At 38.4% G+C, this 20,928-nt stretch overlaps 1 protein-coding gene and 1 pseudogene across 1 annotated transcript; both read left to right on the top strand.

Annotated features, from left to right (window-relative positions):
- The first annotated feature begins 1,598 nt into the window (after nucleotides 1-1,598).
- On the top strand, nucleotides 1,599-11,265 carry LOC120857981 (annotated as a pseudogene).
- A 4,542-nt stretch (nucleotides 11,266-15,807) lies between these two features.
- LOC120857980 (taste receptor type 2 member 7-like) lies at nucleotides 15,808-16,746 on the top strand. Its single transcript, XM_040233898.1, has one exon. The coding sequence runs from the start codon at nucleotides 15,808-15,810 to the stop codon at nucleotides 16,744-16,746; it is 939 nt and encodes a 312-aa protein (XP_040089832.1).
- Nucleotides 16,747-20,928: the final 4,182 nt, after the last annotated feature.

Raw genomic sequence — 20,928 nt, 5'->3', positions numbered from 1 at the left:
TAATTTTCTATCTTCTCATTTCTCTTTTTCTATTTCTCATGCTTTCTTCTAGATTTCCCCCTCCTTTGCTGTCTACTCAGTTCAGTTCAGAAACTCAGTCGTGTCTGACTCTTTGTGACCCCATAGACTGCAGCATGCCAGGCTTCCCTGTCCATCACCAACACCTGGAGCTTGCTCAAATTCATGTCCATTGAGTAGGTGATGCCATCCAAACATCTCATCATTCATCATCCACTTCTCCTCCTGCCTTCCATCTTGCCCACCCAGCATCAGGGTCTTTTCCAAAGAGTCAGCTCTTTGCATCCGGTGGCCCAAGTATTGGAGTTTCAGCTTCAGCATCAGTCCTTCCACTGAATATTCAGGACTGATTTCCTTTAGGTTTGACTTGTTTGATCTCCCTGCAGCCCAAGGGACACTCAAGAGTTTTCTCCAACATCCACAGTTCAGTTCAATTCGCTCAGTCACGTCTAACTCTTTGCAACCCCAACACCACAGTTCAAAAGCATCAGTTCTTTGGTACTCAACTTTCTTTATGGTCCAACTCTCATATTCATACATGGCTCCTGGAAAAACCATACATTTGGCTAGATGGACATTTGTTGGCAAGGTAATGTCTTTGCTTTTTAATGTGCTGAGTAGGTTGGTCATAGCTTTTCTTCTAAGGAGCAAGTGTCTTTTAATTTCATGGCTGCAGTCAGCAGCAGCAGCAGTCACCATCTGCAGTGATTTTGGAGCCCAGAAAAATAAAGTCTGACACAGTTTCCACTGTTTCCCCATCTATTTGCCACGAAGTGATGGGACTAGATGTCATGATCTTCGTTTTTTGAATGTTGAGTTTTAAGCCAACTTTTTCACTCTCCTCTTTCACTTTCATCAAGAGGCTTTTTAACTCCTCTTCACTTTCTGCCATAAGGGTGATGTCATCTCCATATCTGAGGTTATTAATATTTCTCCCTGCAATCTTGATTCCAGCTTGTGCTTCACTATTGATAACAAATTTTCATATACTTATTTTAAAATATCACTCTCTTTATTTCAAATAAAATATAAATTTGGCTTGCTATGTCTACTTCTAGTCTTTCCCATGCCGCATGCTTTTATGGTGTGCAGTTCTAAAGTTTTACATTTATGTATTTATTTTAAATATCTTTTTATTGTAGTAAAATATAGACAATGCAACGTTTTCCACTTTAACATTTTAAGTGTATAATTCTGTGTGGTATTGTTACATTTACAGTATTGTACAACCATCACCACTATTTCCAAAACCTCTGTCACCCCAAACAAAAACTCTGTACCCTCTCAGCTGTAACTCTCAATTCTCCATCTCCCACTTCCTGGAACCTCTAATCTACTTTCTGGCTTTATTAATCGATTTATTCTAGATACTTCATACAAGTAAAATCATATAAAATTTGTTCTTTTATGACTGGCTTCTCTCACTCAGCATAATGTTTTCATGTTATAGCATGTTTTGGATCTTCATTCCTTTTTTGTGGCTGGGTAAAATTTCAAAGGTATTCCAAAATACCTTTGGTATTGTGAATATTCTGCAACCCATATTAAGGTACAACTATCTGTGTCCCTATTTTCAGAATATGTCTGAAAGTGGAATTACTGGGTCATATGGTAATTCCTTGGAGAAGGCAATGGCACCCCACTCCAGTACTCTTGCCTGGAGAACCCCACAGACAGAGGAGCCTGGTAGGCTGCAGTCCATGGGGTCGCTATGAGTCGGACACGACTGAGCGACTTCACTTTCACATTTCACTTTCATGCATTGGAGAAGGAAATGGCAACCCACTCCAGTGTTCTTGCCTGGAGAATCCCAGGGACAGAGGAGCCTGATGGGCTGCTGTCTATGGGGTCACACAGAGTCGGACACGACTGATGCGACTTAGCAGCAGCAGCATGGTAATTCCTATATGAAGCTTTCAAATATATATATATATATATATAGTTGATTTACAATGTTGTGTTAACTTCTGTCCAGCAGTGAAGTGACTCACTTATGTGCTGTGCTCAGTTGTTCAGTCTTTTCCGATGCTGCAACTTCATGGACTGTGTACCCTACCCAGCTCCTCCATCCATGGGATTCTCCAGGCAAGAACACTGGAGCGGGGTGCCAGCTCCTCCTCCAGGGCGTCTTCCTGACCCGGGGATCGAACCTGTGCCTCCTGCGTCTCCTACACTGGCAGGCAGATTCTTTACTACTGTGTCACCAATTATGTATGTTCTTTTTTATTGCTTTCCATTATGGTTTATCCCAGGACATTGAACATGATTCCGTGCTGTACAGTAGGACACGGTTGTCCTTCCATTCCATGTGGAATCGTTTGCACCTAGTAACCCTAAACTCTCAGTCCATCTCTCCCTCACCCCTCTCCTCATTAGCAACATATTTAACTTTTTCAGGAACCACCAAACTGTTTTGCCTAGTAGCTGTATCATTTTACACTCTTACATGAATGTATGATGTTTCAAAGTTCTCCTATTCTCTGCAACATTTGTTATTTTCTAGATTTTTCATTATAAGCATCCTAATGGGTGTGAAGTGATATTCTCATTTTATCAGCATTTCTCCAATGATTAATGCAAAGAAATTGAGGAAAACAATAGAATGGGAAAGACTAGAGATCTCTCCAAGGAAATTAGAGAGGCCAAGGGAACATTTCAGGCAAAGATGATCCAGATACCAACAATGGTGATCACTCACTTAGAGCCAGACATCCAAGAGTATAAAGTGAAAGGCCCTAAGAAACATCACTACGAACAAAGCTAGTGGAGGTGAAGAAATTCCAGCTGAGCTATTTCAAATCCTAAAAGATGACGCTGTTAAAGTACTGCAGTCAATATGCCAGCAAATTTGGAAAACTCAGCAGTGATCACAAGACTGGAAAAGGTCAGTTTTCATTCCAACCCCAAAGAAAAGCAATGCCAAAGAATGTTCAAACTACTGCACAATTGCACTCATCTCACACGCTACCAATGTAATGTTCAAAATTCTCCAAGCCAGGCTTCAACAGTACATGAACTGAGAAATTCCGGATGTTCAAGCTGGATTTAGAAAAGGCAGAAGAACCAGAGGTCAAATTGGCAAAATTCATTGGATCAACAAAAAAGCAAGAGTTCCAGAAAAACATCTACTTCTGCTTCATAGACTATGCCAAAGCCTTTGACTGTGTGAATCACAACAAACTATGGATAATTCTTCAAGAGATGGGAATACCAGACCAGCTGACCTGCTTCCTGAGAAATATGTATGCAGGTCAAGAAGCAACAGTTAGAACTGGACAAGGAACAACAGACTAGTTCCTAATTGGGAAAGGAGTACATCAGGACTGTATATAGTCACCCTGCTTATTTTACTTAAATGAAGAGTACATCATGAGAAATATTGGGTTAGATGAAGCACAAGCTGGAATCACGATTGCCAGGAAAAGTATCAATAACCTTAGATACACAGATGACACCCTCCTTATGGCAGAAAGCAAAAAAGAACTAAAGAGCCCTTGATGAAAGTGAAAGAGGAGAGTGAAAAGCTGGCTTATATCTCAACATTCAAAAAGCGAAGATAATGGCATCCAGTTGCATCACTTCATGGCAAATAGATAGGGAAACAATGAAATAGTGAGAGACTTTATTTTGAGGGGCTCCAAAATCACCAGAGCTGGTGACTGCAGCCATGAAATTAAAAGATGCTTGCTCCTTTGAAGAAAAGCTATGACAAACCTAGACAGCATATTAAAAAGCAGAGACATTACTTTGCCAACAAAGGTCCATCTAGTCAAAGCTATGGTTTTTCCAGTGGTCATGCATGGATGTGAGAGTTGAACCATAAAGAAAATTGAGCACTGAAGAAGTGATGCTTTTGAACTGTGGTATTGGAGAAGAATCTTGAGAGTCCCTTGGACTGAAAGGAGATCAAACAAGTCAATTTTAAAGGAAATCAGTGGCTGCTGAGCAAAATGAATATTCATTGGAAGGACTGATGCTGAAGCTGAAGCTCCAATACTTTGGCCATCTGATGCGAAGAACTAACTCCTAGGAAAAGACTCTGATGCTGAGAAAGATCAAAGGAAGGAGGAGAAGGGTATGACAGAGGGTGAGACAGTTGGATGGCATCACCGACTCAATGGACATGAGTTTGAACAATCTCTGGGAGTTGGTGATGGACAGGGGGGACTGGCGTGCTGCAGTCAGTGGGGTCGCAAAGAGTCAGTTAAAAATGAGTGACTGAACTGACTGACTGACATTACCATATGAAAAACAAGTAGTGGGAATTTGCTATATGATGCAGGGAACTCAGTGCAGTGCTCTGTGACAACCTGGGGGGGTGGGATGGGGTGGGAGGTGGGAGGGAGGTTCAAGAGGGAGCAGATAGGTATATATATACCTATGGCTGATTCATGTTGATGTATGGCAGAAACCAATGCAACATTGTAAAGCAATTATCCTCCAGTTAAATAATTTAAGTTTTTTTTAAATAAAATTGTCTTTGGAGACTTCCCTGATGGTCTAGTGGTTAAGACACCACACTTCCAATTCACAGGGTGAGGGTTCAGTCCCTGGTCAGGGAGCTAAGATTCCATAGGCCTCTCAGTCAAAAAAACAAAACATAACACAGAAGTAATATTTTAACAAATTCAATAAAGACTTTTTAAAAATTTAAAGAAATAAAAAATAAAATATCTATGAATGTGTGTGGACACCAAATATTTATATTTTTAGTAGTTTTTAACATAAGTCTAGCTTTCCTTCTGGTTTGAATGCAAGTACAGTCACAGAAACATTAGCAGTACTTATAGGTTTTCACCTTCAGAAACTACAAATCATTATTGTGATAGTGATGTCATTATTAGGTCAGTAAATTACTAAGTCACATTAAAAATATAAATGCATATGTTTGAATCTATCTGGATTCCTTTGAAATTCATATGTTTTTAATTTGTTTAAAAACATTACTCTGAGGAAATCATAGCCTTCACCAAACTCCCAAAGTTGTCCAGTAAAACAAAAATTGACTCCAAATTCATTACTTACATAACAGAAAGAGACTCACAGACTTAGAGAACCAAATTATGGCTGCTGAGCAAAAGGATGGAGGGACGGGATAGTTAGGGAATTTGGGGTGGACATACAGATGCATGTTAGTCACTCAGTCGTGTCTGACATTCTGTGATTCCAAGGACTCCAGCTCTCCAGGCTCCTCTGTCCATGGAATTCTCCAAGAGTACTGGAGTTGGTTGCCATTTCCTCCTCCAGGGAATCTTCCCGAGCAAGAGAGAGAACCTGAGTCTCCTGCATTGTGGGCAGATATTTTACTGTCTGGACCACAAGGGAAGCCCAGATGGACATGTACACATTGGTATATTTAAATTAGGTAACCAACAAGGACCTACTGTATCACACATAGAACTTTGCTCAATGTTATATGGCAGCCTGGATGGGAGGAAACCTGGTGAGGTGGGGGCAGGGTGTGGATACATGTATACGTATGGCTAGGCCCCTTTGCTGTTCACCTGAATCTATTATAACATTGTTAATCAACTATACTCCAACACAAAATAAAAAGCTTTTTTAAAAAAGACTCCGAGTTCAAGCAAATAGATAAAATGGGCTGTTAGAAAAATTTATGAGAATATTTTTGCTGATGATTTGCCTGAATTTCAGTGAATATAGTGAGGAGTTTGGAATTGGGTGGAGGATAAAGTCAGCAACTATTCAAAATATGAGTTCTTGAAATGTGACTAGTAGGGCAACATCCTCTTCTTGCCTTATAAATGTAGAAAGCTTAATGGGCTTCCCTGGTGGCTCAGATGGTAAAGAATCTGCCTGCAATGCAGGAGAGCTGGCTTCAATCCCTGGCTTGGGAAGATCCTTTGGAGAAGGGAATGACTGCCCGCTCCAATTATTCCTTTTGAATAACTTTTAAAACTTGAGTGAAATAGATAGGAACATAGATCTTAACTAATAACAAACTTTAGAAGAAAAGAAAACATAAACATACTAACTTGAATAAAAGAATAAGTGGACATTGTCAAAAAGTTACAATAAAAAAAATAGCTGTAGGCTCAGATGAAAAACAAATTCTACCAAACTTAGCTTCATCTGAGCCATTCTAGATTATATAAAAGGAAAAACAAACTTAAAAAAAATTTTGTGAAGCAAATTTTATGTTACTACAAGAACCTGTCTGAACTCTAGAAAACTAATTTAATCCTACTTCTTCACTTTGGGTTGTGAATATCAATATAAGAATCATCATAGAATACAGAAATAGACAACATTTCCCAAATATAATGGGATACCAAGACTAGCAGATTTTATATCAGGAATGTAAGAATAAGCCAATATTAGGAAATCTGTCCAAATAATTGCCTAGATTTATTAATCTAAAGAAAAAAATCATTTCCATAAACTTGGAAAAGATATTTCACTCGTTCTTAATTGCAACACCCAATAAAATAGGAATCCAATGATATGTAACAACATATTATTAATGGAGAATAATAAGTTATTACTTAACTTATTTGGTAAGTTTCACCATCCCCAAATGATGATGGAGGAAATGTTGGCAATTCTCCTGAGCATGAATTATTTTTTCCATATATTATGCTGTTAGAGCAAGAAGTTTGGAGGATTCCATTCACCATTTAGCTCTAATTCCATACATATAAGGGGCTTCCCTGGTGGCTCAGATGGTAAAGAATCTGCCTGCAAGGCAGGAGATTCTGGTCAATCCCTGGGTCAGGAAAATCCCCTGGAGAAGGGAATGGCTTGCCTGGAGAATCCCATGGTCAGAGGAGCCTAGAGAACTACAGCCCAAGGGGTCCCAAAGGGTCAGACACAACTGAGCAGCTGACACTTTTGCTTTCACCATACATATGAAGAACAATGTGGGGATTTTTCAAGTTTTCATGGATTTTATTCCAATTGTACATTTCAGTTCGGTTCAGTCACTCAGTCATGTCCAACTCCTTGTGACCCCATGAACTGCAGCATGCCAGGCCTCCCTGTCCATCACCAACTGCCGGAGTCTACCCAAACCCATGTCCATTGAGTCAGTGATGCCATCTAACCATCTCATCCTCTGTCATCCCCTTCTCCTCCTGCCTTCAATCTTTCCCAGGATCAGGGTCTTTTCAAATGAGTCAGCTCTTCACAGCAGATGGCCAAAGTATTGGAGTTTCAGCTTCAACACCAGTCCTTCCAATGAACACCCAGGACTGATCTCCTTTAGGATGGACTGGTTGGATCTCCTTGCACTCCAAGGGACTCTCAAGAGTCTTCTCCAACACTGCAGTTCAAAAGCATCAATTCTTCAGCGCTTAGCTTTCTTTATAGTCCAACTCTCACATCCATACATGACTACTGGAAAAACCAAAGCCTTGACTAGATGGACCTTTGTTGACAAAGTAATGTATCTGCTTTTTAATATGCTAAGTTGGTCATAACTTTCCTTTTAAGGAGTAAGCATTTTTTAATTCCATGGCTGCAATAATCACTGAATAACCCCATGAGAATTACTTTGTCCAATTATGGTTCAATATGTATCCAATGTAAGCCTCTGTTTTTTATTGATGTTTGGTGTCCTCAAGAATTAATGTCAATTCAGGTTTAATATCCATTAACACCTCAAAGTTCTGAGTATTTTTCAGAATCATTCTAATAAATAGCACCAAGGAAAGTCTTGAGAAGATCTGTAATGTAACCGTGTGGCAGTGCTGCAGGGCCATGAAAGGGCTCTGAATCTGTAAAATGGTTTAGGACTAGAAAACAGATAAAATTTGTCTTTCCCCTGTGGCAACTATAGTCGGTTTTTTGGCCCAGCAGATGCATAATTTCTCCTGCTGTAAAGATCAAGTAGGATTTTCATTGGCTACCTCTCTCATTCCTGAAGATGTCACAATCAATTAGTCTGAAATTATTGCTGTTAATTGTCTGCACTTTAAATTCACAATTATTTTTAAGCTCCAAAAACTGCATTTGTAGAAAATAGACCACAGTTTTAGGGAAACTCTTCAAGTTATTAGAGATGGTAATGATGCCACATCACTAAATTAAAGCTTAGCTGTGTTTTCCAAGTAATTGATTCTTTTTGAAGTCCCTGGCCGACATAGATTGATGAATCTAAAACACACAGAGTTTAAAATGAGAAAGATGGTGCAAATACCAGAAATCAGATCCATTCCTATTTGCATTTTAGAGCTTTTCAATCATCACTACACAGGAAAGGAATTACTGGTCTTGGTCAGCGAAGTCTTTGGGCAGTTCTAACTCAGAGTAGAACCGGCTATCTTCTCAACCTGATCACAACTGATATAGAAGGCAAATAAAAGATAACTGCAGCATGCCCTAAGTGGCAGACATACATACCATTCTTTACTGGACAGCTGAAAGTCAGTCATCATCAGTAGATAATCTAAATCAGAAAGCTCTGCTGATATACCAGGTACAATGGAGGCAATGTATATGTTCTTGATTACTGGTGATGGATGATAGGAATTTGGGGAAATGGATTCATTGTACTGGTAAATTGCAGTGACTGGCTCAAAAAGAGAGCTGTCTCCTTGACTGACGTCATCCTGGTCAGCCTGGCCACCTCCAGAATCTGTTTTTTGTGTGTGATATATATGGATGGTTTTATTATGGTGCTCTTTCCAGATACATACAGGCATGGTGAGATGATGAACATTTTGGATATTTTCTGGACAACTTGCAATCATTCAACTGTCTGGTTTACTTCATGCCTCAGCGTCTTCTATTTACTCAAGATAGCCAGTATACCCCACCCAGTTTTCCTCTGGCTGAAGCTGAAGATGAACAGGTATCCTTGGGATTTTTCCTATGTCCTTTCTCATCTCCTCAGTTGTTAGTGTTTTACTGAATAGTGATTCATTTTATGATGTCAGAATCAATAATGAAGCAAACATTATTTAGGAGTTCAAAGTAAGTAAAATCCCAACTGCTTTCAAATTGATTATCCTGAACCTGGGGGCTATGGTTCCCTTTATTCTTTGCCTGGTCTCATTTGTCCTTTTATTTTTCTCACTTTCACACACCAAGCAAATGAAACTTCATGCCACTGGGTCCAGAGACCCTAGCATAGAGGCCCACATGAGGGTCATAAAGACAATGGTCATCTTTCTGGCTCTTTTCATTATGTACTATGCAGTTTTTCTCATTGTAAGATCTAGCTTTCTGATTCCTCATGGAAAACTGGAGTTGATGTTTGGTGGCCTAAGAGCTGCCATTTTCCCATTGAGCCATCCATTCATCCTGCTAATGGGAAACAGAAAGCAGAGAGAGGCTTTTCTGAAGGTGCTGGGGATTGTGAAGGGTTTCCACAAAAGAAGGAAATATTTTGTTCCCCAGAGAATCCTGATATAAGCAGAAAGAAATCAACAAAAGGGTCTCTCCCTTCTCTCAATTGTTTGCATTCCATTTTTATTATGTGCCATTGGAAATCATTCATATCTACCATTATTCTAAATACTTCTTCTTGTTTCTGTCTTGAATAATTTTGAATCTAATGCTATAATGGAGCCAGATGTGTTTATCTTCACAGGAAAAATGAATCTAAACCTCTCGTTCACACTTCACACCATTGCCTAAATGCGAACATGTTCTACTTCTTTCTGCCTCTTACTGGTAAAGGCCTTGAACTCAATAATAAACTCAATAAGAAGAATTTCAAGTGCACAGGCTGTAGGGAAGAGAGTTTAAAACACATAAAATCAATCATGTAAACTAGTTTTGTATCATGACTAATTTGTATCTGATTGCACTCTTTCCAAAACTAAAATCCATTTTCACAAGGAGACTTGACTTGTGAGAAATTTATAATCTATGGTAATGAAAATGAAGTTTCATTTACACATTTTGAGTTTTATTAAATGGGTGTTTATGTTTGCTTTTTTGTGCCTCCCTATTTGAAATTCAGCTTGACCCATCCAAATTGCAGAACTTAATAGCAAGAAGCCTATTGCAAATTCATGAAATGTAATCTCTTAATTTGCATGAGATCAATTTCAGCAAGACATTTCAGTTATCACTCAGTCAGGGGTGATAATTATAATTTACCCAGGCTACAAATCTGGTCATGCTGTTTTCAACAATCAGATGGCTTATTCTTCATAAATGTAGAGGCAATTGTTTCAGAGGAGAGCTTGGAACTTTCGGAGGATATCAAAGTCAAAATAATGGCAAAGTAAAAAAAAATCATTCTATGATTTGAAGAATGTATTTGTCGTGCTCTGCTGGTCATCTTGCAGTAATATTTGAGATTAGGGTGGTCTCTCTCGACATGTTCAGTATAGAAGACCACATCTTTCTGACCATAACGACTGCAGAATTCATCATAGGAATGTTTGTGAATGGATACATTGGACTAGTAATATATATTTTTTGATTGGATTAAGAAGAAAAAGATCTCCACAACTGACTACATCCTCTCCAGTTTAGCTTTCTCCAGAATTTGTTTGCTTTGTGTAATGACACTCAACGGCACCATACTGGCACTCTACTCAGGTATTTATGAAAATGAGAAAATAAAAGTAGTTCTTAATATCTTCTGGACATTCACCAACTACTTAAGTATGTGGTTTGCCACCTGCCTCAATGTCTTCTGTCTCTTCAAGATAGCCAATTTCTTCCACCGAATTTTTCTCTGGCTGAAGTGGAGAATCGAGAGGGTGTTTCACTGGAGCCTGCTGGGGTCCCTGGCCATTTCCATGTTGATCAGCCTTATACAAGCAATGTTAACAAATTCTGATTATGAATTTCTTAAAATTGAAAACATAAAAGAAACGTCACCGAATTGTTCCATGTGAGTAAAATTCAGTACTTCGACCCATTGACACTGTTTAACCTGTTAGCAATTATTCCATTTACTGTGTCATTGATCTCATTTTTCTTTTTAATTACATCCCTATGGAGACAAAGTAACAAATGAAATCCAGTGTTACAGGATCCAGAGACTCCAGCACAGAGGCCCAGGTGGAGGCCATGAAAACAGTGACCTCATTTCTTTTCTTCCTTTTTGTATACTACCTGGCCTGTCTTTTGGCAACATTTAGCTACTTTATGAAAGAAGGCAAGTTAGCTATGATGTCTAGAGAGATTATAGCAATTCTTTATCCCTTAGGTCACTCACTGTTTTTAATTGTTGGAAATAACAAGCTGAGGCTGGCAGCTGTCGGGATGCTGAGATGTGGGAAAACAGTGCATGATATAAAATTTGGTTTTATAAAAGGACTTTAATAGCAAACCTTATTTTCTAATAAAAAAACTCACTTTTCTATCATAGGTCCATTTTAATTGTTTTCCAGCTTTTCTGTTGATTTTGGGTACACAGCTTTGAAGAGTAGCGAGACCCATTAGCACACTAATGGATATATCTTTTGTGTCTTTTTACACCACAGACATTTTCATCTTCACACTCCCTTTCCTAAAAGAATTTCAGAGCGCACACTTCTGATTTTGTCTCTTCACTGCCAGTATTGGGCTTGTAATGCCTACTTAAATTCCCTTAAGATTTTATTTTGGCCCCTACTAAAGTGCATCTGGGCTTCCCTGGTGGCTCAGATGGTAAAGAAACTACTTGCAATGCAAGAAACTGGAGTTCTATCCTTGGGTTGGGAAGATTCCCTGGAGAAAGGAGTGGCAACCCACTTCAGTATCCTTGCCTGGAAAATCCCATGGAAAGTACATCTGAAACCCCAGTGGTTTCTCTCTCTCTCTCTTTTCCCCCCTCTATCATACAGTTTCATTGCTGGTCCTTAACTGTTCTCCCGTTATGGCTCTGCTGAATCCCTCCAGTTTGACATATGAACTACGAACTCAGATCTCTTCTGTCTTAACTAGTTTAGTTTCCCAATTACACACTTTTCTCCTCCCAAGTGAGTGATACTTCTGGTGGTCTCCCACTTAATATTTCCTGGTGACCTTACTCAGGCATCTTCTATTCATTTCCTTGAAATTAAATTTTGTCACAAACAACTTGCTTAACAGGCAGCACTGGGCTAGGAATAGAACCCATTCAATCATCTCCCTTTAAGGGGCGTTCCTAAGTACTCTTTGTAACTTGGGTAGAAGGATGATCTTGGGTAGAAGTAAGACCTGCAGGTATTTTCTTTTTCCCATTCAGGACTTTAGAAAAGAAATGAACTGGGAAGAAACTATCATGCACTGTGGTATAACTACATACTGTCACTAAAAAAGCATTATGTCTGTAATATACAGAGTAAGTTAAAAAAAAAAGCAAAAAGAGAAAAATAAGACTCATTAATAAAATGTGGTTCTACTGTGAATATCAAATCCTTCCTCTCTAGAGTGTTATTGAAACATTTGATCTGGCACGTCTAAAGTCATGTCTCTTCTGATCTGACTCTACAATTGGCCCCCATCATTCTCTGTGTTGAATTCAGGTCTATTTCAATCTACTCATTTCCTTTTATTAAAATTAATATATTAATTACCTGAGGATTATCAATTTTTCTGCATAAGATTATGTAAAATTCACTTTGCAAAGTAACAGTATTTAGTCTTAGGTAAATAAATGTCATCAACTGTATCTCTAGTATATCAGATATTATAATGTTTTATTAACTTTTGTACTGTTTTCTGTAGTAACTGCATTGTAACTTACGTGCTGACAACAGTAGTAAATATAAAACTACACTTATTTGCAAAAAGATAAAGACAGAAAAATTGATTTTTTTGATTGAATATACTAATATAGTCTACAAAGAATTTGTAAATTCTATGTTGGGATTAACTATATATTCTTTTATAAGCTTTGATGAAATAAATGTTTTATAACATTTGTGCTTCTGGGAAGGTTTCCTTTCATCCATCTGAAGTCCTGTCTTTCATGTTTTATTTTCTATATCTCCAGTGTTTCAAATATCTCCAGTGACTGTCACTGGGACTTAAAGTGGCAGACTTGTGACAAAATGCTCTCTTGCAGAATTTCTTTTTCTTTTTTAATTAAGTAAGGGTATGTAACATGAAACGTATTGTTTTACAAATTTTTGTGTATGAGACAGTATTGTTGATTAGGTGCTCAATGTTTTATACCAGATCTCTATTTTTCTATCTTCTATATTTATTATTTCCTCTATTTATTTACACTTATTTATCTTCCATAATGGAACTCTGTACTCCTTTTTAAAAATATATAATTTATTCATCAGATCTTAGTCACGGCACACAGAATGCAGGCTGTCTAGTTGTGGTACACAGCCTTAGTTGCAGCACGTGGGATCTTAGTTCCCTGACCAGGGATCAAACCCATGTCCCCGGCAGTGGAAGGTAGATTCTTAAACTTGGACCACTTGAGAATTCCCTGAAACTCTGCACTTGTTTAATAGGAGCTATTCATTTCTTCCTTCCCTCAGGACCTGACAACCACTGTTTTACCCTTAGCTATAGGACTTAGATTATTTTCAATACCTTATCTAAGTGGAATCATATAGAATTTGTCTTTCTGTAACTAACATTTCACTTGGCATAACACCTTCCAGGTTTACCCAAGTTTTTGCATACTGGAAGATTTCTTTCTTCTTTAAGACCAAATAATATCCCACCATATGTCTATGCTATGTTTTCTTTATCCATTTATCTGTCAGTGAGCAGGTAGGTTGTTTTTATATTTTAGCTATTGTGAATAATGCTGCAGTAAGCCTAAGAGTACAAATTACCTCTCTAAGATCCTGCTTTTTTCAAGATCCTGATTTCCCGTTCTCTTGTATATACACCCAAAAATGAGGCTGCTGGATCAAATAACAGTTGTATTTTGAGTTTTTTGAGGAACTTTTATACTATTTTTCCCTTTCAGCTGCATCATACCTTCCATGCTATAACAACACTAGTAAAACATAAAATCTACATTAGTCTAAACTTTATGTGGGTAAATGTATCATTTTATTTATTGTGAGTAGGTTATTCACCAGAACACTGTAGAGAAGAAAATGATGTGCCCGAGTCAGGGATTATTTCCAAGATCAGAGGAGGGCAGTCACCTTTGAACTTTGCTATTGAGAAAGCAGTTTGTCCAAAGTCAGGGCCACATGCAAGAATAAATGTCTGGACTTTGAGGAAGGATTAGAAAAGATATGCATTTCTCTGGAAGGTACTGAGATTCCCAGAATTATTCCATAGAAACACAATGAGGTAAAGTGTTTGTAATTCTGAATTAGAGAAGCTATTTCAAAACAGGAGTTAGGCTGTAAAAATGAGGTTAATTTCATCTTAGGTCCCCTGCCTAACAATCTAGAAGGGTTAAGGACCTAAATGTGTGTTCACGCTAAGTCGCTTCAGCCATGTCCAACTCTCTGTGACCCTACGGACTGTAGCCCACCAGGCTTCTCTGTCCCTGGGATTCTCGAGGCAAGAACATTGGAGTGGGCTGCCATGCCCTCCTCCAGGGGATCTTCCCAACCCAGGGACTGAACCCATGTCTCTTAAGTCTCCTGCATTGGCAGGTGGATTCTTTACCACTAGTGTCACCTGGGAAGCCCAAGGGCCTAATTATTCAGATGCAGTTTGGTACAGCAGAGGGTAAAGAGTAGGATGAAGCACAAGATTTTACTCTTTTCCTTCTTGTATATATAACTGCTCTTGAGAACACTTTAAATGAAAAAGAAAATCCTAATGGTAATCAATACTCTTCTTCACCATGGCTCCCTCACCTTCTTACATACAGCATAACAAATGTACATTAAATGACCTTTAAATGTCACATGTCTAGTAGTGCCTTCTTTTAAGAGACCTTGCGCTATGTAATTGTTCACCTGAACAACCACGACAAATGAGGTACTTTTTAAGAATTGAATAGACTCTCTTTAGTGTTAACCTTTTAAATTTCCTGAAAATATGTAGCTCTCAGTGTTGACTCAAACTTTGGATGTTTAGTAGTAATCAAAACCATATTTTGCCAAATTTAAGACTCTTCTTCAAATTTCAATTTTTGTGCATTTTCTAATTGAAAAAAAAAAAATCCCTGAGGTTTAGATAAAATACAAGACACCTAGTTAAATTTGAATTTCAGTACTTCCCAGAAGTACTAATCACATGTAATTTGGGACATACACTAAAAACTCTTTCATTGTTTATCTGAAATTCAATTTAATTGGATGTACTGTAAGTTTGGTTTTTCCTGGTGGTTCCAATGGTAAAGAATTTGCCCACAATATGGGAGACCTGGGTTTGATTCCTGGGTCAGGAAGATTCCCTCAAGAAGGGAATGGCTTCCCACTCCAATATTCTTGTCTGGAGAATCCCATGAATAGAGGAGCCTGGAGGACTATAGTCTGTAGTGTCTATAGTCTGCAAAAAATCAGACATGACTGAGAAACTAACACTTTCACTTTTTTCACTATAAGTTTATTTGGTAAATCTGGCAGCCCTATTAAAATTACTAGTGTGCATTACAAATTAATGGATCTAAATTTGCAAAACATAGCCTGAGAAAGTGCCAGACCATGAAAGTGAATCAGCCTAATTTGCATCCTAGCAAGCTATAGCTCAGCCTAAATGAAGCACATGTGGAAAAGTAAAATCTGCAAAGAAAGTAACTGAACATAGATAGAGATAGGGTCCAGGGACAGACAACTGCATTACTTGTTCAAGACTAGCTAGGATTTAAGGAAGACAGCAACAGTTTTCATTTGTCATTTCAGTCTCCATCTCAAGACAGACTACAACAAAAGGGATAAAGAAAATTACAGCAAAATCCAAGAAATAGATGTAGATACTACATCTGTTCAACTAGAAGTGAACTGGATATTTCTGCATTTTACGATGTCAAGTGAAGTGCAGGGTATCTTAATTCTCATAGCAGCTGGGGAATTTTCACTGGGGATCTTAGGGAATTCATTCATTGGACTGGTAAACTGTGTGGACTGGATCAAGCACAAGAAGATTGCCTCCATTGATTTAATCCTCACAAGCCTGGCCATCTCCAGAATTTCTCTCTTATGTATAATACTATTGGATTGTAATATATTGGTCCTGTACCCAGATGTCTATACTGGTGGTAAACAAATGAGAATCATTGACTACTTCTGGACATTAACCAACCATTTAAGTGTCTGGTTTGCCACCTGCCTCAGCATTTTCTATTTCCTCAAGATAGCAAATTTCTTCCATCCGTTTTTCCTCTGGATGAAGTGGAGACTTGAGAGTGCAATTCCTAGGATCCTGCTGGGGTGTTTGGTCTTCTCGGTATTCATTAGCCTTCCTGTCATTAACAGTTTGGACGATGATTTCAGGCATTGTGTCAAGATGAAGTTGAAAACAAATATAAGTCGGAGATGCAGAGTACATAAAGCTCAGCATGCTTCCATCAAGATACGTCTCAATCTGTTGACACTATTTCCCTTTTCTGTGTCTCTGATTTCATTTCTCCTCCTGATCCTCTCCCTGTTCAGACACACCAGACGAATGCAGCTCCGTGCCCCAGGGAGCAGAGACCCCAGCACGGAAGCTCACGTGAGAGCCATGAAAGCTGTCATCTCCTTCCTCCTCCTTTTCATTGCCTACTACTTGGCCTATCTTGTGGCCACGTCCAGCTACTTTATGCCAGAGACTGAATTAGCTGTGATCGTTGGTGAGTTGATAGCTTTAATCTGTCCATCAAGCCATTCACTCTTCCTAATTCTAGAGAACAAAAAATTAAGACAAGCATCTCTAAGGGTGCTATGGAAGGTAAAATATATCCTACGAAGAAGGAATTGCTAATAAAGTAAACAGATCTGAAGATAAGCAATCACTTTGTAGGACAAAAGAAGACAAGATGTCCCTTAATTATCTTTAATTCTTGCATTAATGATGGTTTCATACATCCAATTACTCTTAAAAAGTACTTATAGTGTACTTGTAATTGGAACTTAGGAAATCTCAGATAGAACTTATTTTGCATCTTTCTCTCCACCTCTCTCTTTCTCTCCATCTCTCTTTCTCTCCATCTCTCTCTCACTGTTTTCTTTCTTTCTGTTTCCTTTCTCTCCCATTCTCCAGTGCTTTTATAAACATGTTTCAGAACATGGAGCAATTAATATCTTAACAATAAGTGCCAGAGGAAAAAGTATCTTCATAGTTGATTTCAAATCATTTCTCCAGATGCAAAATTGTTTGACCATTTCAGGACAATTGTAACAGCATCTTGCTGCTATTTGTGTCCCTCATGATGCTAGCTGGATTCTTCCAGATAATCAAACTAAGCTCAACTTTTGGAAAAGACTCAATAAGGTGACAGGTTTTTATCAAATGCTGTGTAATTCTGAATGTAGCAGAAATTAGTACTGATTAGAATCACCACAAAGATATTAATTGTGACTAAAATAAATATTGCCACAACGAGTTCAAAACCATGGACAATGAAAGAAAGGACACTGTATGAGAGAAGGAGAGATCATTTAGAAAGTTTGTATAAAGTAAGATTGACTAAAGGAAGAACCTAAATAGAATCTTAGTGCTCATTGAAGGAGGTTTTGCCACACAAGACGTGCAAGCTTGCTTTTAGCAAACTAAGACTGCACCGGATATTGACCGTCAAGATACCATAAGATGAGGCCTTCAATCAAAAGCTTATGTGTTCCATCAAAAACACATCAGTTATGCTGTGGTGAAGATATTTTGGAGAGATCAACTTTGCTATTAACCAGACCAGAGTAGTGGTAGACTTTGTGTGCAGAGGAGGAAATGTCTATAAATAGTCAATAAATATAGTGAAAGTCAAAATTACTTTTACACTAGGAGTTTCATATGCTAATTTTTTTCATCTCTGAATCTGAGAGTGCAAAAGACATATTGATTAAACTAATACATTTAAAAACATTTACTGAACACCTTGTAAGTTAAAGAAGCAATAGAAAATAAGACACATAGGCTGAAGCTTATAATCTTTTCAATAGTATTAAGGACTATTGCTCCCACTCCCTACCTAAGCAGAGGCCAGTTTATGTGGGTTTTATTAAGCATGGAAACAAAGATCCCTGAGGGCTAATGGGACTCTTGGAAGCTCTGTGTTCGATGTCTTCATATTATGAGCCCAAGAGTATTTATGTGGAAACAAGCTTTATGATTGTATCTCTTAGTCATTCTCATTACTGACATATTTAGGGTAAAAGTGATAGGGCTAAGGCAACTGGTTTATCTTCTAAGATTATGTTAATTCTGAGAAATTATGAAGAAATAACAATAACTCAGGGTTCAAAGGAGTATTTTTACATTCTTTTTCACTCCTAGTGTGTGAAATATGTTTTCAGGCTTTTTCTAAAAGAAGGTAGTGAAGAAGTTACAGATAATGCAGGCAGATTTCTTCTTGCTTTTATTCCTCCTTTAATAAATAGATATCTGTTCACACACTGAATACCTAAGCATCAGGCAGCATCCTGGGTGCTGAAAATACAAATGAAATGTGACAGAGTCCATGCTTTCACACAAGGCACAGTCAAGGAAAACATTATGGAAGACAGATAATGATCAAGTAAACAGTTACAAGTCATGATTAATACAACTGAAAAAAAAAATGTCTGGAGATAATGGTTAACTTCAAATAGCATAGTCAGAATAGACCTACCTGAGAAGCTGACGTTTCAAGCTGAGACTTAAATCACAAATATAACCCAATCATGCAATATTTTAAACAAATAACACCAAAAAGATGGCACATTAAGTACCAGTGCCTGAGGAGCAAGTATTTGAGGAAGAACAATACGAACTAAATGACCAGAGCCTGGTGAACCAAGGGTGAGCACAAGGTCATGAAGGGCCTTAGATCATGAGAAGGAATGTCCTTTTAAGTGCAATGGGAAGAAACTGAAGGATTGAAACCATGTGCAACATAATTTGATTCCTATGTAGATTTAAGTTCACTTTGGTTATAGGAAGACTGGATAGTGTATGTGTTGAAGGTGGAAAGGAGTTCAACTAGGGGGACAAGCTAATAATTATCATAGTTAAGTAGCCCACGTGAGAAATCACAGTGGCTCAGATTTGGATAGTAGAAATAAAGTTAGGGAATTTTTTAGTGAATGAATTCTCTATATTGTGTAGATAAAGCTGATAGATCTTGTCATTTGGTTAGGTGAAGATGTAGGGTTAGGGGGAGGGTATTGAAGAAAAAGAAGATCCAAAAAACTTTTTAGATTGTTTTTACTTTAGCAATTGGGAGTACACTGCTATCTAAGATTTAGGGAGACCTGTTAATTGAAAAATGGCAAAAATAGAAATCAAAAATTCTACTTTTTGCATGTTATGCTTGAGAGATCTATAAAATAACCAAATGAAAATGTCAAATATGTAATTGAATATGTGAATCTGTAACTAAGGATTTATTGTTGTTGTTCAGTCGCTGAGTTGTGTTCAATTCTTTTGCTACTCCATGGACTGTAACCTGCCATGCTCCTCTGTCCATGGGATTTCTCAGGCAACAATACTTGAGTGGATTGCCATTTCCTTCTCCAAGGGATCTTCCTGACCCAGGGATCGGACCCGGCATCTCCTGCACTGACAGGATACTTTACCACTGATCCACCAGGGAATCCCCGTAACTAAGGTTAGTTTCAACTAAAAAAATACTCACAACCTAAAAGTTGAGAGTTATATTTTATTCTGTGCGAATTTTTAGGACTAACCCAGGAGGCAGTATCTTATGTAACCCTGAAAGACCTGATCTGAGGAGGTGAGGAGAGGAGCTAGGGTATATAGAAGTTGTTTTTGTTTTTTTTTTTTTTTTACTTTACAATTCTGTATTGGTTTTGCCATACATTGACATGAATCCACCACGGGTGTACATGCATTCCCAAACATGAACCCCCCTCCACTCCCCTCCCCACAACATCTCTCTGGGTCATCCCTGTGCACCAGCCCCAAGCGTGCCACATCCTGCATTGGACATAGACTGGCGATTCAATTCTTACATGATATTATACATGTTTCAATGCCATTCTCCCAAATCATCTCACCCTCTCCCTCTCCCTCTGACCCTGTATGCAGGACAGCAAAAAAGACACAGATGTGTATATAGAAGTTTTGTAACCAAGAGCATGTGGTTGAAACATCAAAAGATTACTGCTAATTAAAGAAAACCAGATATGTCAAATTAAGGAATTTAGTGTTTTCCTATGTATGGGAAGATCCAAAAAATTACTGAAGTCATTTCTTTGATATGCATCTCAGCTATCTTGGGACTGGTATCCTGTGCTTTCTCATCCTGGGTCTCCTTAGGGAGAAACATTGAGAGGAGGGAGAGAGAGGGAGAGGTGTGGAGGACTGGTGACAGCAGCTGACTGATGTCAGGCACCCTCTTTCTATCTTGAGGTCCCCTGGGGCTCACCACAGGGGTAGCTGTAGCGTGCTGGCTTGAGAGCTGCAGTATCCTTTGTTTTCTGATATGGCTTGTGACATTTTTCCATTGACAAAAGCCTAGTGGAGTGGAAATTAGAGATGTCATTGTTTTATAGAAAGGAACAGATCAGCTTTCCAATGCTGCTGAGAAAAAGAGTAAGTACTTTAGTGTACTTTGGCAATGAGTACACTAAAATTGTCAGTTGCAACAGTTAACCATCATTACCATGAGGACAGCAAGTCCAGGCAGAGCACTAAACACCATGCATTGATCCTGAGGAATCTGTGGTGAAATCTAGTAGGAATGGTATTCCCAGGATTGCAAATAGATACAGAGCCTGATAAGGTACTTTTTGAATTATGCAAGAGAAAATGAAATGCCAAATTGCTGCAAGAGATTACTTCTCAAGCTTCCAACTCTGAGTCACTTCACAAAAAGTCCACTGAAGAGGAGGCTGCTTTTCACTGAGAAATGACCTTGCAAAACCATTGCAAGTTTTCATACCATATGTTTTCACAACCTTCAACCCTCCTCAAAGGAGACTTTGTTCATCTGAGAGAGTAGTTGTG

This window comes from Oryx dammah, unplaced genomic scaffold (genome assembly GCF_014754425.2).
Source record: "Oryx dammah isolate SB20612 unplaced genomic scaffold, SCBI_Odam_1.1 HiC_scaffold_29, whole genome shotgun sequence".
Taxonomy (NCBI): domain Eukaryota; kingdom Metazoa; phylum Chordata; class Mammalia; order Artiodactyla; family Bovidae; genus Oryx; species Oryx dammah.
The sequence above is the reverse complement of the archived record's forward strand: the minus strand, read 5'-3'. Positions and strand labels throughout refer to the sequence as shown.

What these genes read in the sequence shown, in the direction of transcription:
- LOC120857980 (XM_040233898.1), top strand. Translation starts at nt 15,808, where the DNA reads ATGTCAAGTGAAGTGCAGGGTATCTTAATTCTCATAGCAGCTGGGGAA.